Here is an 18,762-nt window from a genome sequence, read left to right as displayed (position 1 = left end):
GAATCTCTAGCAGACTTTATGCTGAGTGCTGAGCCGGACACAGGGCTCAGTCCTATGACACCAAAATCACGACTTGAACCAAAATCAAGAGTCAGACGCTTAAGCAGCTGAGCCACCCAGGTGTCCCACAACACAAGATATCTAATTTGAATCTATTTTTGACTAGGTTTAAAATTATTTCTGCTCATAGAAATTTATTCCATATATTTATAATGTAGATACTAGCCAGGCTTATTTTTTCTATAGTAATATAAAGTCAAGTTGTTTGGTGAAAAAGTTCATTTACTTGTGGAGATATAACCAATATGAGAATAATTGCTTTAAGGACATTTTGAATATGAGAGGACATTTTGAGAATGCCTTAAAAGTACTCTTGTACTGACCAGCATAGCCTTCATTGCAAGAAATTCCACTAATATAAAATGAAAACATACAATTGAATCATGACCATTTGAAGTTCATTTTTTCCACTACGGCAGAATTTACTACGGTAAATAAAGATGAGGAAATACTCATTTTTAGTGTGCAATCATAAAATTTCACATTAGGAGGACTGCATATTAATGAGAGGCACTTTCGGAAGCAGGTTAAAATGCAACTTTAAATAGTGTTCTAGTAGGTATAAGTAAGTTCAGAAATACTTAATTTGGAAAGCATTTGACTAGAGGTTGTGAAAGGTCAACAAAAGAAAAAAAAATCTAGGACAAATCTTGCCCTCAAGTTCTCACTTGCAAATCCCAGTGAAGCCAATGGAAAGTTTATGGAAATATCTGAAAGGCACATTTGGCCTAGTTCAGAAGCTCTATTAAATTAGTATTTTAATACATTGTCCTAGTTAAGTCTTGTCTTTATGGTCCTTTTAACATTGCTTCACCCAGGGTTCATTCATAGCTTACTCAGAAATTACAGAAATGAGGATAGGCTAACAGGATATATGACCTTTTATTCAATGTCAAAGATACTTTCACTCCCTAACCTCTCCCAGCCCAATCCTGAGAAAAGAAACTATGCGAAGAAACTCATGGATCCAAGGCAAGCTTTGTGGTTTTTAATGCCCATACAGTAGGAAGTATAAGCAGATATAAAATGTATAATACTGATGCTTAGCTTTGGAGAATTTAGTCCCTGAAACTAAACTGTATATATGGCTGACAATATCTGATGTCATAAATATTGTTATAAATTTTACTTTATACTATTGAGTATGTAAATGTCACTGTAGCTATTACCGTGTGATACAAGGAGGAAGTCAGGTAACCTCTAACTTCCTGTGACCTGTATTTACAGAGCCTCTGTTTTGGCCTGGTACTGCCTCAGTATAGAGCAATGGACCTTGTCAATAGTACCAGATTTAGTTTCTGGAAATGCTGAAGCAAAGCATCAGTTCACGACATTTTGGAGTCAGTTATCAAAGATTTGACTTCCTCAAAGAGGTGGATTTTGGTAAGCACCCACCATCAGCTTTTAGATCTCTCTTTGAATATAGGATCAAGGAGACTTCAGGGACGCCTCTGCTAAGAGAAGCAGGAGCCCGCTGAGACAATCTCTGCTCAAAACCAAGCCTTGTCTTGAAAGGAAAATTTGGATCATAGACTCTGGGGCCAGATGGCCTGAGTTCATGTCCCTGCTCTATCACTTACTACATCTGTGACCTCAGTTACTTTGTTTAACCTTTCTGGGCCTCAGTGACCTCATCCCTAAAAAATGGACACAAACACAGGGTTTTGTGAGGATTTAAGAGTTCAAATATCTAGGGGGCGCCTGGGTGGCACAGCGGTTAAGCGTCTGCCTTCGGCTCAGGGCGTGATCCCAGCGTCGAGCCCCACATCAGGCTCCTCTGCTATGAGCCTGCTTCTTCCTCTCCTACTCCCCCTGCTTGTGTACCCTCTCTCGCTGGCTGTCTCTCTCTCTGTCGAATAAATAAATAAAATCTTAAAAAAAAAAAAGTTCAAATATCTAGAGCATTGCTTTTCTCACTATGGCCCTCATTATTATTTTATACTGAGCACTCTCACTTAGATTTGTCTCTTAGTCCAGCTCCCTAATTCCCCAATGAAATAATGTAAGGTGGCCTGGATGCAAGAAAGGATGTGTAGAGGCAGAAAGCGATGCGGTAAGATAAAAACAGAGCTGCTTCAGTAAAAACTGTGAGCTCCCATGCCCCTGTTATATCTTGACAACTATCTGACATTATTTCACAGAGAGAGGACTTCTTTCCTCTATGCAGCACGACTCGCTATGGGCCTCTCTGTTTCACTAGGCAGTGCCCAAGCACCACCCAGCCATTCACAACAGAAGAGTCCGGTGGGCCCCGGGACCTGCCAATAAGGGGTAGTGGGGTTGGAGAAGAGGAAGGAGACCAGATGCCACGCTGCAACGCTTTCTCTGGTTCGCAGCCCTCTTGAGACACTTCCAGGAGCGGGTGTCCAAAACATGGTCAAAAACTGGGGGAAGGTTTTAAAAAGTTGCCAGGAATGTATCAAATCACCAAGTTTCTTGTTTATCTGTTACGCACCAGGACCTGTGCTGGCAATTGTCGACACAAAGATGATGGTGACGTCCCTGAAGGCAAGTCCCTGTCTGGATCATCCAAGGGCCAAGATATTTTGAAGACCACATGTGGCCTTCAGCTCAGGGCCAGGTCCTCTGCGACTGCACATGCGTGAACCCACGGTTGGGGACACCAAGGAAAGACGACTGCAGGCGTTAGACCGGCAGAAGGAGATTTCTGATAGAGGGTGCCATCCAGGGCAAGAAAATTAACTTTTTGTTTTACATTTACACTTGCGCCTTTTATCTAAGATTATATGAAAATATTGACGGCAAAAACAAAATGAAGTCCAGCTTTAAAACCCAACTGATCAATTACGTATGGCTTAAGCATTGAACTACCCCTAACATCACCATTTCGAAATGTCTTAATATTAATACAAACGAGAAACGCAGCTCTTTCGCAAGAAGCAAGACTGCATTCCTTGGAGTCTGTGTACGGTCAAGTGGGACAGGAACAAAATTCCCAGAGAAAGGCCCAGAGGCCGCGCTTGGTGCGAACGCTGCACACGTGTCCGTCGGCCCCGCCTCCACGCCCCGCCCCATCCATCCATATCTTACCGGGTCCGCCAACGCTCGCGAGAGCCTTCTTGGCTTCCACGTTTGCCACGTTCCAAAGGACCGAGACAGACTGGAAAATCGAAGGCGGCTCGCGCTCATAGGCGGCAGCGACGCGCCCAGAACAGCCCCAAGTCTTCAAGGGGTGGGGAAGCACGGCAGGTTCCGCCCCTTCACAGAATCCGTTGTGATTGGCTCTGCCCTCCGTCACTCAGCCTTCCGCGGGCGGGGAGGAGGCGGGGCCCGGGCGGGAAGGGGCGTGACGGGGGGGTGGGCTGCGAGCCGCGCGCTCTCGCCTGGGGAGGGAGTCACAGGTTCGGCGCACGCGAGTGCTGGGCGCGCGGAGCCGGCACGCGGGCGAAAGTCCTCGGAGGCGCGGCGGACGGTGTCGAGACACAGGCGCTGCTGCAGGAGCAGCGGTCCGCACCCGCCGCAGTGTCCGCCGCCGTCAGCGGCCCCCGCGCCTGCGGTGTCCCGGCTCACTGACGGAGCCCCCCACCCCTCGTCCGTTCCAGTAGTGCGCGCAATGGCCCCGCGCAAGAACGCCAAGGGCGGCGGCGGCAACAGCAGCAGCAGCAGCAGCGGCGGCAGCAGCGGCTCTGGCAGCGGCTACCCGGGCGCGGGCACCAGCGGCGGCAGCAGCAGCCCCGGGGCCCGGAGAGGTCAGAGGAGTGCGGAGGCGGGGGTGTGGGGCCGAGATGCGGGACGGCCCCGGCGGCTGGCGCTGCGGTTCCATCTCCCCGGATCCCGCCGTGCATCTCCTCCATCCTCCGCGTCGCTCCTCCTTTTGGCGCGGGGCGGAGGCCGCGCGCCGTGGGCCAGGCGGGCGGACCGAGAGCCCGGGCGGAGCTGGGTCCGCGGCCTTGGGTTGGTCGCGCCGCGGAGCCCCTTCCCGGCTGATCCCTCACCTGCAGGGCGCAGCCCGGAGGGAGGTTATTGATCTACCCTTTCTTGGCTTTGCGTGGAATGAAAGATGGGAGGGAGTGAGAGAACCAGTTTACCTTTGCCTTGCATATTTTGGGGAGTTTGGAAATGAGCCAAAGTCGAAGAAAATAAGTTCCTGCCAAACTAGCAGCTTTTAAGAGCAACTCAAAGGATAATATTCTGTGTGCGTGTGTATGTTGGGGTGTGTGTGTGTGGGGGGGCGGGAGTGATTTGAATGTTCTTGGAAATTATTTTAAATAGTTTTGCTTATAGGTAGCTTTCTTAACATGCGTGGTAGTTGCCTTTAAAGTATCATAGAATACTGGGTGAGCTTCTGTATTTTTTCACTGTCTTCTCTTTTTTTAAAAAAAAATATTTTGGATATTCACCTTTTTCCTCCATGTGCTTACCCAGCAAAGAGAACAGTGCAGATGTTTTAAATCTGTTTCAGCTCATATTTCAGTGGTTCTCAGTTTCTTTTATACTGCCTTGACTCATTTAGGATATTGAAACTGCAATACACGTGTGTGAATGTGAACTGTAATTTTTCCTTTTTGAAATGATCATTTTGAAATGATTTAGCCCTTTGGTTCCTGAGGTTTACAAGTAATCATTTTATATGTAAAGGAAATAAATTAGATAACTGTAGTCATACTTCAAATAACTATTTTTTTTAAATAAGTATTATCACCATATGAAAGTATCTTATTTTCCTGTGTATTGTCTTCCTGTCCTATCCCTCTTGTTCGTTCCTATTGCCAACTCCTAGAATAGTCCTGGACTTAATAGGTGCTCAATAAATATTTGATTAATGATTGAACGAATTCATTTAAATGGTGAACGTAGTGTAATTAAAGTCATTGCACAAATTTACATTTTAAGAGCTAATATTTGTATTGTAAATGAAAAAAGATACACACAATTTGAAGTTCAAAGAAAGCATATTAATTCACCTTTGACATAAGTAAAAGTTTGTGTTCGTTTGTCACTTGTCCCTAAATGCCAGTCAGTTGCTTAAACAGGCAGAAGAGTAGATGAACTTCCTTCTGCGGCTTTGGCTGCCCTTCTAAAAATTTCTAAGTGGGAAGGTCCTGAACACCAAGCGGGGAAAGCTGATGAACAAGACTATTAATTGTTAATTGTTAATGTTAACTGTTGTCGGAAGTTTTCTGTAGCTGTTTACAAGTGAAGTACATCTTTGTTCCATTTTATTCTTTGTACTCATGGGTAGAAGAGGCCTGATTGCATCTGAGGAAGGCACTATATAAGGACTATTACTGGGTTCAGATTAGTACGGGGAAATGTATATTGTGTTCCCACCACTACTGGTTCTTCAATAACTGAACCAGTTTTAACATGCAGATAATAAATTTAGGAAATGTTATTACCTAAGTTCATGTATTCTGACTTTCATATTTAGATATTTTAGAGCTACCCCTGTCCGTATTTGAGGATCTGTAGCTTTTAAACACTGTTCACATTGATTGCCTAATTGTCATGAAAAGACATGGTATCCAAAAAGTAACTATATTACAAGAACAAAACACAAAACATGAAAGAGTTGGTATCAGAGTCTTGCATGTTACATAATGAGTAGTCATTTTCCGCAGCCATTTTTTGTAGTAAATACTGAGTTCTGACTGTGTGCTAGGTAGAATGCACTGGAGATGGAAACGGAGATTCTTTCAGTCTTAAACAGTTACACCACAGTGTGAAAGTGTGATTCTGTTTATATTGTTTGCTTATAACAGGTTATACCTGGAAAATAAAGCCGACTTCCTTTTTGTTGCTATGTTTATTGAGTCATTGAGGTATTGACGTTGATTCCCAAACCGTTCTCCTCTGCCGGAGAAATCATAGAAGCTGCAGAAGTTTTAGCAGTGGCATTGCCCTAAGTCCCATCCAGTTCCCTCCTCTAATTTTATAGATGAGGAAATTAATGCCCAGAGAAGTTATATAGTTAATTGAAGGTTCTGTAGGGTTTGGAAACCCAACTAGTTAGTGGAAGATCCAAGACTAGAACTTAAGTTTTCTGTCACTCATTCATGATATCATAATACTTGAATTTTAAAAGGTCCTTTAATTTGTAAGATTTTATGGGAATTTTAGAGTTGAAGTAGATTATCTCTTTCCTTCTGTAGATGATCTCTTCCTTTTTGGTTCTGCTTATGGCATACTACACCAAGTTACTTAATAAAAAAAATATGCTTTTCTCATATCCAATTGAATTTGACCAAAGTTATGTTTGAAATAGTACATTTGAAAATCTTAGTTTGAGAAGAATTACGTGAGCTCAAATAGTAAGTTTTTTTAGATGTTTCATACAGAACTCAGTTTTACCTTTTCAGTCTTACTCTTTAAAATATAAAAGAAACACGAGGAAATTGGACATCTTGCCTTTAACTTGCATGTAAAAATTTCTCTTGCATGGCCAGTTGGGGCAGGAGAAACTTAGTTCAGATTTACTGATTGGAAAATTTGGGGTTAGGAAAGATCATGGTGACCTCTTGGGCTTAGTTTGTAGTTTACAGACTCTAGTATGTGTAATGTTTTTGTTTAGCTTTTCCCTTTTGAGTATCATTGAGTCTTTCCCTGTAGCTTCTAACATGCTACAGGGATGTAAACATCTTGTTTGTCTGATAGTGTCAGGCTACAACATTACCCTCTACCAGTAGGTGTCACTGTAGAATACTTTTTCCTTTTTCAGTTTGAAGTTTCAATTATATAATACCACTTAGTTTTTTTATTTAATCAGTCCTGTACATACTCAGAACTATTGATGGACAACTGCTTAAAAACTCATAGGCATTGCTCTCAAGGTCTCTAACAGCAGATATTGAAATTTAGTAGTAAGAGTTTGTCCCTAACAGCCTTATTTATTTAGCTTGTCTTATTTAGAATTAAATGCATTCATATTTTGAAAAGATTTTATTTATTTATTTGATAGAGCCAGAGAGCACAAGGTGGGGGTGGGGTTGTGGAATGGCAGAGGGAGAGGCAGAAGCAGGCTCCCGCACCCCATCATGACCTGAGCCGAAGGCAGACACGCAACCAACCAGGGGAGCCACCCAGGCGCCCCTAGAATTAAACGCGTTCATATAGTATCTGTAAAACTTATGCATTCACAGGTTCATTTGATGGATACTAGTCATTTAGAAATTTGTTTTTTCTTTCTTTCTATTTTCAGTATCACTTGGACTGCTTAGTAAGGAACAGATACAATACACTGCTGATTGCATTCTGGCTCCCTTGAATGCAGAGGCCTTGGTGAAATTCTCCTTCTTTATCGATAGGCTATCAGTTAGAGCTGGTTGCTTATTCCTCCGTTACTCATTCTAGGATGAAAAGATAGGTTGAAAGTTGCAAGAACTGTGTGCTGTTTTGTGTTCAGCTGAATAGCATTTTGTCCAGCCTGGCCAGATCATATGGAACCAAGTACTAAAAAATGTTCTGAGGGAATTCTTGAACACATTTTAAAAAGACCAAATGTATTAACCCGTAGGAAGTAAAAGGAAAGGTATGTATTTTAGTCTTCTTTAAAATCATGTGTGGCAGAGAGATTACTAGTAAAGGAAAAGTTTCCCTTTTCAGCTAATTAGCAACAAAGTAACTTGGATAAAGGCTCATGTGGACTACCTAACTTATTTTTAGTCAGTACAGAAATTTAACCCTTGAGATCTCCAGTCCCAGTAGAATAACTAATTCCCCCCTCCGCCCAAAGGAATGTGCTTTGGGAGTCTGTTGACCTGGATTCATATCCATTTAAAAACTGTGTAGCAAGTCTCAATCTCTTATCCCAATCTCTTCAAATGGGAAGAATTCTTCTCTCATTTCATAGTTGTGATAGCCCTCAAACCAATTTTCTGTGCCTTTGTGTTTCTCAGATATATTCATTAAAGTTTCTCTAATGGTAAGGGTGAGTACAAAACTTTGGAGAACATAAGGGTGCAGAGCTAAACAGGCCATTGCATGCTTGACATTTTTTTATGATTTCAAAACAAATCATTTTCTGTTACATTCTGTTAGCATATGTGTTGTAAGTGAAATGCCTGCTCTAGCAGTAGTGTTTATACTGTTCCTTTGAGGACCACTTGGTGCGTTTTTGTCCACCTCTGCAGGTGAAAGTACACATTTGTAGCTCTGTTACATTATTTTATTTTACTAGAGCTCAGATACATTTTAGTCTTTTGATGCTACTCCAGCACATTGTTTTTAATATTACGAAAATAGCCAGCTTTGGTCGTGTCCTGGTTACAAATTACACAAACCTGTCGGAGGTACGGAGGTGCTTGGGTCAGCTCATATATTTCAATATCTGCTGCCCCAGGATCCACTCAGCGCTGCATGCATGGGTGTAGGTCTGTCTGGGTGGATGCATGTCTGCTTCCGTCCTACAGTTCTGGCAATTTCTGCTAGAAGACTAGATGTTCGTTTCTTTTCTGTATGCAGACTATAGGGGTATATTCTGGAGTCCCGTGCTTTTAACCTTTTTTCTTTCTTCTTGTAGTGTGGGGAACCAAGATGGTACTTTCTTGTCATTCTTTTTTTTTTTTTTTTAATTTTATTCTCCTGAAATGGGAGAGCTTCAGGCATTTGGTCTGCATTTGATACTTGTGTTTTTCAGGGATGTGTCTTAGTTATCTTTGGCCGAGGTGGTTATCTCTTAATGGCAAATCACCAAATGCAATTTAGTTCTGATGAGATTGATGACCCTTGAGGACAAATTTGCCATGGATGACTTGTCAGAGGCAAATCTGAACTAACTTGGTGAATAAATCTTTTAAAAAAAAGTTACATAAGGACTTTTGAAGGGTTTAGGCTCTTCTTTGGTCCATTGTGAGGTCCAGGTGGCTTGTCTAGTCATTCTGTCCGTAGTGTAACTGTAATCATCTGCCATAGATGCTCTCTGTGCCCTAAAGCAGAGAGGGTTTGTGAATTAAATGGGGCCGGGCTGATGGTGGAGGAGTGTCCAGTTATAGCAGGGTGGAAGGCACTCTTGCAGGGCTTGGAGAAATGCCAGCACATCTCTCCCACATATGTGCCTGCACATTTAACCCAGTGACTCATTCTGTATGGAAGCCAGCAAGCATCAGTCTTCATTTTAAAGTGAAAGAATATCGTTTGATAAAGTAATTTGATTCCATAACCAGTAGGGTGTAGACTCAGTGCTGTTTTGATGTTATACTCTAACTTCTGTTTCTTGTTTATCATATCACTAATATACACAGTTCCCTCCCCTTCTCCCCATTTTTCACCTGGTTTTAAATCTCACGTTTCCTGAAAAGATACACTGGAAAGCCCTTTTGGTCTTAACGTTCACATGTAAATCTTACTTAGGAGCAGTCAGGGTTTTTTTTCTTACATGAAAATAAAAATCTGTGTTGTAAATATGTGTTGAAAGAGTATCTAGCATTTAACTTTACTTTTCCATTCTTTTAATCAAGTTGATTTGAATGATTGTCACTTTCTGAGTTTTAGAAATTAACTCATGCTTTTTCATTGGTGAGCCATCTCCCTAACTTCTAGAACACACAGATTTCTATGTACTGTCCTTAAAAACTTATCTCTTTGAAACATTGCGTGTTTAAGACCTATCCACCGTCCAGGTGAAGAAATAGAACGTTGCCAAATTCTTGGTTTCTCCTCGCCTGTGTTATCCCTCCCCAGCCACTCTTACAGGTTTCATGACCATTATTCTCCTGCACTTCTTTATAATGTATAGACACCCAAGAAATATATATTATATAATGTCATGTTGCACATTATATAACTAGGTGTCCATTTGTGTAAACACATCTATTGTCAGAAGCCGTATAGACGAAAGCTGTTTAGGACGTGTGTCTATGCATCTTTGTGTTCCACACGCGAAAAGCTTTGGGACTAGGCTTGTACTTGGCAGACTAGCCTGCCACCATTTGTTTGGGATTCTGCCAGCTCTTTGTTTTCGCCTAGGCTGCTCCTCGCTGTATGAATGTGCCACTTTTGGGTTAGCCGTGCTGCTGTCAAAGACCACTTGGCTTGTTGAGTTTTCTTCTTTCAGACACTGCTGCTCTGAACACTCTTGCGGCTGCCCATCCCCTTGTGTACATTCTGAAGGGTTTTTCTAGTTTGGCATTGGTGGTCATAAAAATGCGCCTGTTAACCTTTACTTGCTCCTGCCATCTGCATGGTCGTGTTAGGCTTACGCTCCCACTCAGGCAGGAGACAGCTCCTTTTTGCCTTAACCGTAACCGCATTACCAACACTTGGTGAAGCCTAATATTCGCAGGTTTAGTGGGTGTGATGTCATTATCTTGTGGTTTCAATTTGCATTTACTTGATCAGCAGTGAGATTACGCCTGAGAATAGCCATTTGTGTTTCCTTTTCTGTGAGTTTTCTGTTCATTGAGCGTGTCTGCTTTTCTGGTGTGTGGTGGTGGTTGTTTTGTTTTGTATTTTTCATTTTGATTTGTAGAATTTCTTTTCTATATCCTGAAACTTTTGATTATTTGGAAGGTGAAGGGCTTCTCCCAATCTGATTATTCGTCTTGTCATTTCTGTAGTATGTTTAGTTGAACAGAATTTTAAGATTTTAACATATCAATATTATATTCATACTTTATGGTTTGTACCTTTGTGCTTTAAGACATCCTTTCTAAAACAGAGATCATAAACATTCTCTTATTTCTTCTAAAATGTCTTAAATTTTGTCTTTTTACATGTAGATCTCTAAATTACTAAGTGTAGATTTTATTGTATATATTGTGAGGTAGAGATCTAATTCAGTATTTTTTTAAAATGGGTGATGAAATTTCCTGTACTAGCAGTCAAAGTGTTTTCTTTCTACGCTAATCTATAGTGTCATGTACTGTGTGTAAATCTGTGTGGCTCTGTTTTAGTCCAAGCATGTAGGAGCAATACCTCATTGAGTCACTCTATAGCAGATCAGATCAGGCAAGTCCCCTGCCTTGTCTCTTTACCATTGTCCTTGCTGTGTTTGGACCTTTCCTTGTGCATGACTGTACCGTTTAGCATGAGCTTACTAAGTAAGTTTCATGAGAAGTGTTTCAGGATTTTGACTGGAGTTGTATTTAATATTAGCATAATTTGGGACAAATACCATTTATAAAACCAGGTCTTCCTATATGTGAACATAGTATAGTTTCCTATTTACTTAAGTCTTATCATTGATTTTTATCCAAAAGTTATATGCATCCTTTATTACATTTAGCCTGTGTACTTCATGTATTTATATTTTTAAACTAATATTTTATTATGAAAAATTTAGAATATGCGCCCAAGTTAAAAGAATCATATAATGACCCTACCACCTAGATTTTACAGTGGTTAACATTTAATATATTTGCTTTATATCATATCAGTCAATTAATCTGTTTTTTATGCATCCCTAAGTAAGTTGTAGCCATCAGTACACGTCACTCCTAAACATTTAGATGTCTGACATTAACTAGAGCTCAGCATTTATCGTTGTTTGCAGTGAATCGCACACTTCTTAGTGTATTATTCTCAAATAGTCTTTATAAAAAATGTTTACATCTGTGTAACCCAAACAACCTGTTAAGATAAAGAATATGTCTGTCACCTCAGAAAACTCCAGTCCCTTCTTTGCCACCACCTCTGCCTTGAGAGGCGACCATTGTAGTAAATGTTTTCATCGTAGATTGGTGTTGTCTGTTTTGGAACTGTATTTTGTAAGCACTTTTTGTTTACATTATCGAGTCAGCATATTTTTGAGGTTCACTCATGTTGCATGTATGAGTACCTTGTGTTTGTTGCCAAGTAGTGCCTTGTGTGACCAGAGCACGATATGTGTCTCTGGTCTTTTACCGATGGACAGTTGGGCTTTTCCTTGTTTGGACTATTACGAAGAACATTCCATGAATATTGTAATATTGGAGACTTGTTTTTTTTCTTAGTGAATGTATGTCTTCCTTACTCTGAGCAAATACCTAGGAGAGGCATTACTGGGTTATAAGGTAGGTGTTTGTTTAGTTTTGTAAAAGAACTGCCAAATTATTTTCCAGAGTGGTTGTACAATATATTTTACACTCCCACCAACAGCGTGTGGGAATTCTAGTTTTTCTGCATCTGCACCAACATTTGGTGTTGTCAGTCTTCTTAATTTTAGCCATTCTGGTGGGTGTCGGTGGCTTCTCATTGTAGTTTAAAATTACATTTCCCTGATGACTAGTGATGTCAGCTACTTTTCCTTTTGCTTATTGGTCATATACATTAACTTCTTTTGCAAAGTTTCTGTTTACCTCTTTTGCCTATTTTTTATTGCTTTTTTTTTTTTGGTCTTTTTGTAATTGAGTTGTAGCTTTTATATATCCCAGATAGAAGTTCTTTTCAGATATATGTATTGCATATAATTTCTTCAGTCTATAGCTTACCTTTTTAAAAATAGTATCTTTTGGAGACTAAATATTTTTATGTTGATGTTTCCTTCTCTTTTTAATGGTTTTTGCTTTCTTTATCTTGTCTAAGAAACTTTGCCTATTTTCTTTTTCCCCCTTTTTCAGGTTACCAAAGCTATCCTGTTTTACTGTCTTTTAGAAGTTTTGGGATTTTTTTTTGAGAGAGAGAGAGCACACATGCAAGTGGGAGTATGGTGCAGAGGGATGGAGAAAATTTTAAACAGCTTCCATGCCCAGCCTGGAGCCCAACACAGGGCTCCATCTCATGACCCTGAGCTCGTAACCTGAGCCAAAATCAAGAGTCAGACATTTAACCAACTGAGCCACCCAGGCCCCTCTAAATTTTAAATATCTTTAAATTCTAGTCATTTTTGGCACCTGGGTGGCTCAGTCACTTAAGCATCTGCTTTTGGCTCAGGTCATGATCCCAGGGTCCTGGGATCAAGCCCCACGGCAGGCTCCCTGCTCATGGGGGGGTCTGCTTCTCCCTTTCTGTGCCCTTCCCCTGCTCATTCTCATTCTCTCTCTCCCTCTCAAATAAAAAAAAATTTTTTTTAATTCTAGTTATTTTTTAGACAGAATTTTTTCTTTTATTAAAGTGAAAAGTCTTTATAAAATGGACTGGATATTCTAATACCTGTGAGAAGGTAAGCCATTTGATCCTGGTAATTTGGTTGGGTTGACTTGGTATGGTGCCCATTTTCCTGCCTAAATGGTAATGACTAGCACTGGATATATTACTTTGTTCAAAATGAACTGACTGTCTTCATGAGTAGAACATGATGCTTGTTTTCTGGAACTTTCAGGTTTATTTGATTATTTTATGGGTTTTAACTACTCAGTCTCTTTAGTTGTACCAGTAAATATACCTGGAGGTCTAGGGTGCCTGACGCAGATCTGAGGTAACAGTTACCGAAGGACTCTGTGTCTCATGTGAAGGTACTAGTAGATTTATGTGCCAAACATTGATGTGCCCTGTGTTGCCATTTCCATTTTGTTCTGTAAAATTATAAAGGTAGGACATCTTTAAGGTGAAATTCATGTATGTGAAGGTGCAAGGCTCATAAAGCAACTTGTATTTTTTTTCTTTTAGAAGTGGTACAGTATTTGTGCTAATAAGTCCCCAGCTATTTTTCCAGAATTCTCTTGTGATCAATGAGACATTTAAGATGACTGAATAAGGATAGAGTAAAGTTGAGTAAGATTGAGTAAGATAAAGAACTGTTCAGTAGCTCAGGAAAGCACTGATTTGCAATAAATTACACATATTTGAGACTTTCCTCCTCAGCTGGCCCCTCAGCAATGTCTTGCAGTCCTCTGTGTTCTTAGTTGACGTTTATGCTTGTTTTCAGTACTAGCTATTTAAATCTTCAACTCCTTGAGCTCGATGCCTCACTACTTCCCATTGCATTTTGACAGATGACTTTCTCCCATTGTGTGGAGAAATCAGGGACATCCTTCAGGAGTGTCTCATCTCAGGGCAGCTGGGTAGGCTCAGTCAGTTAAGCAGCCAACTCTTGATTTTGGCTCAGGTCCTGATCTTAGGGTCCTGGGGTCAAGCCCCAAGTCAGGCTCTGCCCTCAGCGGGATGTTTGCTTGAGGATTCTCTCTCCCTCTCCCTCTGCACCCCCCCCCCCTGCACACGCGGGCTCTTTCTCTTTCTAAATAAATAAATAAATAAACCTTTTATAAAAAGTCTCTCATCTCATGCATGATGGGTGGGGTTTGACCTCTGATGTTCATGACATTGGGAGCCAACTGACATGAGGCTGATTTATGCCCCGCCCCAGGTGGGGAAACGGGTCTGGGACCAGGGATGGCTGCAAAAGCCAGTACAGTTGAGAATCTTGACAGGATATTGCTCTAATTTGCACGTGAGAGAAAGCAAGAACTGAGCTCATGTGTAGTTTAGTACAGCCCCTTTTCTTTCTTTAGACTGAGGAGGAGGCCCAGTAGGGTGGAGGGTGAGTGGAGAGGAGCCAGTACCACAGATAGAAAGAATTTAAAATCTTGGCAGTCGCAGCTGTTATAGACCTCTGGGCCCCCACTTACCTAGGAGAAAAGCAAAGGCTAGGACAGGAGCCTGGGCCGCCCAAGGGAACCCTCACTGGTGTGTCCATACCATGTTCTCACAGACCTGAGCCATCACTTACCTACCCCTGAGAATTCTCCTTCTCTACCCCTTTCCATAGCCTATTCCCCTTTCTTTAGTTTTTTTCATTTAATGAAAAACAAAACAAAACACAAAACTTCCTTCTACTCTGCCTCCTGTACCCACCCAGATATCACAAATGAATAATATGGGCTCCTTTTCTTCTCTCCTTCCCTTTAAGTCTTTCTGGTCAGAGTCAGCAGAGACTGCGTTAACCCCAGATCGACTGGACTCTTGTTCCTTTCATCTGCTCCCTGAAGGATGGTCTTCCCCAGGATTCTTTGCTGGGCCCTCTTCTAATCCCATGCTACATACTCCCCATAGCTGTAACTACTGTCTGTTGGTGGCTTCCAGTGCTTGGTGCTCCCGAGCTAGGAAAACTTGACCGATAACAGTAATGGTGGAGGACGAATCTAGCTGCCACTTAGTGCCTGCGCAGTCTGTCAGCATTGTGTGCTGCTTTAGCTTAGCATTTAATTCTCATAGTAATTCTCTACCTCCTCTTTTTGTAGGTGAAGAAATGGAAGCTTAGATTAATTTGTCAAAGATCATGGAGCTCATAACAGTGGGAACTGGAGTTGGGATCTCAATTCTGACCCTAGAGCTCCTTCAGTTGAACATTTAGATCCTTTAGTTGTTGCTTAGATTACCCCTAACTGGTCCTATTTCATCTCTGTCATAGCCATCTTTATAAAGTGGAAATCAGGTCATGCCCCTTCTTGATTTGAAAATCTTGAGTGCTTCTTCAAGGACTCAAGATGCAGTTTCAATTCTGTAGCATGGTCTAAGGAACAGTGCATGATCTTGCCCCTCTTACTCTTCCATTCACTGCTCCCCTCTCTTCGTTTATACTGATTAAGCCCTAGTCAGTCGCTTTCTGTAGTCTCTGACTGTACACATGCTGTTTCTTCTAGGACAGCTCCTTGCTTTGCTTTTCTCTGCCTAACTCCTAAATATCATTCCCAGGTTCACTCCTTCATTAGTCCTTCCTGCTCTCTCTTCTGTGTCTTCTCCATACCCTGGGCTTTGTAACCCCCGTAACCCCAAGCACGAGGTTCTGTAGCACTCTTCACATACCACCATTTTAGCATCTTCAGGAGATGAAAGTGTATCAGGTATCGGACAACAAAATATCAGACTGGACTGGACTTGAGTACTAGCTCTGCCACTCATGGTTGACCTTCAATAAAGTCATCAGACCTCTCTTAGAATCTTTAACTTTTCTCCATCTTTAAAATAAGGATAATAGTACTTGCATCATAGTTACAAAGATTGACTACAAAGTGTCACATAGTAAGCATTTCATTAATACAGTTATTAAATGTGGTGATGGTGATATTCCCATGAACAGAGCAGACGTTTGTTTTGGACCACAATGATCGGTGGTCTTCCATTCTTGCTTGTAAGTTCCTATGTTAGGAACAGATACCAGACTCAAACTTCCATAAACAGTTAGGAATTTACTTCCTTTAAAAAGATGTGATATGATCATTCCAGATGTGGTATGATCAGTGGCTTGAAATGTCTTTGGGGACTCGTGTTCCTTCTGCTTCTCTGCTCTCATTCTCAGCATAGGTGTCACCTTGAGGCTGGTTCCTCTCCTGGAGCCAGGATGGTAGCCAGTGGCAATTGGGATTGCATGCTTCCTTGTTCATGTTCAGGGGGAAGAAAGGGGATCCTTTTTCTCATTTGCATGTGCTGCTTATTGGTTTTGACTGGCTTAGGCCTGCCTGTCTCAGCCATCACTGGCTGTGGGGGTATTCCCACGATTGTTTAGATCAGGGGTCAGCGTTGCCAGTCATACACTCCCCCTTGCAACTGCTCAGCTCTGCTACGATAGCGTGAAGCAGCCACAGACAGCAGTGTAAGCAGACAGATACAGCCGGGTTCCAGTAAAACTTCATGGATGCGGACATTTGAATTTCATACCATTTTCTCCTGTTCATAAGTTTCCGTCTTTGATTTCCTTTCACTTGATCTAAAAGGTGGAAACATTCATAAGCTCATGGTCCATACAGAAGTGGGAGGTAGGCTGTAATTTGCTAACCCTGCTCTAGAGTAAGTCAAGAGAGTTACTTTTAATGTTTATAGAGGCAAACACCGTGTTTTGTTTTCCTTTTATCTCTAGTGCTTAGATGATTGTCTGGACATAGTAGGTGCTCAGTAAATATTGTAATGAACGAACACAGGTAGAAGCCTTCCTTCCTTCCCTAGATCAAAAGGCCCCTGAGAGTAGAGGCGGTGTTTTTGTGTTATTCTACACTGCCTTGAATGTCGTAAGGGCTCAGATATTATGCATTACATGGGTGGCTTCTTTTTCCCAGGTTGATATTATGGGCAAGAAAGCAGATAAAAAAATTCTTACTGATGTTGTAAGTGTTGGAGCTGAAGAAATACACAGCAGAATTATTGGGGTGTGCATACTTCATCGATGTAGAGAATCGTTTAAATAGGTCAGGTCCTTTCATAGGTCCTGTTTGGGCACCATGCTCATTGGTTCCACACAGTAGTAGCTGTGTCCCTGGAAGCCATTCTCATCCCTTATGTTCTTTTTGGCAGTTAGTACATTCTGGCGGGGAAGGGGGTTCGGCAGAAGCAGGCATTTTATTTGTTCTGTGTTTTGTGAAATTGGAAAAGCTCTGTCTACTTTGTAAGATGCTGATTTTCCCATTACTTTATTTTTAGATATGACTCAAAGATAGGCCAGAATTACTTATGTGAACAATGAAATTCAACTAAATTATTGTTCCCTTTTTTTTTTTGTTTTTGACTTTTAAAATTCCTTTGTAAGAATTATGAATATTTCCTCGATTTAAGATAAGGTTTTGTTAGTTTGAGGTGCCTGGGTGGCTCAGTTGGTTAAGCATCCCACTCTTGGTTTCAGCTCAGGTTGTGATCTCGGGGTTCTGGGATCAAGCCCCGTGTTGGGCTCCACACTCAGCGTGCAGTCTGCTTTAGATTCTCTCTCCTTCTTCCTCTGCCCCTTCTGCTTGTGCTCAATCTCTCTCTCTCAAATAAATAAAATCTTAAAAAAAAAAAGATAAAGATTTTGTTAGTTGTGTTTTTTTTTTTTTAAAGAATTTATTTATTTAAGAGAAGAGAGCACAAGCAGGGGGATTGCAAACTCCCCACTCAACAGGGAGCCTGCCGCATGGCCCGACCCCAGGAACCCCGAAATGAGGACCTGAGCTGAAGGCAGGTGCCCAACCGACTGAGCCACAGAGATGCCCCCAAGGTTTTGTCAGTTTTGATTAAAAAATAAAGAAACTATGAAGTGAACAATGCTAACATTTATAAGGAAGATTTCAGAACAGATTGTACCTTACAGTGCCGTATCTTTAAAATTCAAGATTATGGTTCTTCCCAAGTGATTATTTTTATCCATATGGGATGTATACCCTAATATTGTACTTAGCAAAGTGAATTTTTATTTTATTTTCATTTGGTTTTCTTCTCTGCTGTGGCTGTAAGCTAAGTGGCCTCTCTTGTTCATTGCTGCAGCATAGGGTAGGGTTTACAAGAGTATTTGTTGAATGAGTGAATATTCAGATGCATGGAGAAAACTGTGGAAGCCTTGTAAAATTTACCATCCTTTGATTTTTATTGCTTTATGCCTTAAAATCGATATTAGCTTATAGAGCTGAAAGTGCCTTATTTTGCTGATCTGAATTATGTTGACTGGAAATGTTCCATTTAAGGGCAATACTTTTATCCAGGTTGGTATTAAAAATATCTACCCACTGCTACAGGAGAGGCCTCACCTGATCAGAAGGACAGCACCTGTAAAGGAGACCTGTGCTTTCTGCCTAAACATCAGTTTCTCCATAACTTGCATAGATCTTTGAGACTTTGGCCTTTTTTGCTAGTCAAATCTTCTCGGGGTCATACTCCTGTGGGCCGTCAGCAACATACTGGGTTATTCTGGAATATCGCCAAGAGACCAGTATTTGAACAGTGTTTGCTGCACTGCCTCCTGAGCTCTGGACAGTGGGGGACTTGGTGACTTTAGTCATGGGAAGGGGGGTGCATTTGTTGAAGCTGGGGCTGAGGAAGTGGTTGTGGAGGGAGTTGAGGGCAAAACAAGTCAGCGAGAGGAGAGTTACATGATATCTCAGAACATGATATCTCAGAACATGATATCTCAGAGATGACATTGGCCAT

At 41.4% G+C, this 18,762-nt stretch overlaps 1 protein-coding gene across 9 annotated transcripts in view; it reads left to right on the top strand.

Annotated features, from left to right (window-relative positions):
• Positions 1-3,125: 3,125 nt before the first annotated feature.
• ASPH (aspartate beta-hydroxylase) overlaps positions 3,126-18,762 on the top strand; it is a 209,617-nt gene continuing 193,980 nt past the window's right edge. For 3 of the 9 annotated variants that reach the window (XR_004627802.1, XR_004627801.1, XM_034668112.1), the window contains exon 1: positions 3,375-3,770. Coding sequence is in view for 7 of the 9 variants with exons in the window: in XM_034668112.1 (XP_034524003.1) it covers positions 3,635-3,770 (136 nt within the window). In the remaining 2 variants the exon portion in view is untranslated. Of the gene's footprint in view, positions 3,771-18,762 lie in introns of all 9 variants that reach the window. The other 6 variants (XM_034668110.1, XM_034668109.1, XM_034668106.1 and 3 more) reach the window with 5 other exon arrangements.

This window comes from Ailuropoda melanoleuca, chromosome 9 (assembly GCF_002007445.2).
Source record: "Ailuropoda melanoleuca isolate Jingjing chromosome 9, ASM200744v2, whole genome shotgun sequence".
In the NCBI taxonomy this organism is placed as follows: domain Eukaryota; kingdom Metazoa; phylum Chordata; class Mammalia; order Carnivora; family Ursidae; genus Ailuropoda; species Ailuropoda melanoleuca.
Note: the sequence above shows the minus strand (reverse complement) of the source record. Positions and strands in the feature narration are given on the sequence as shown.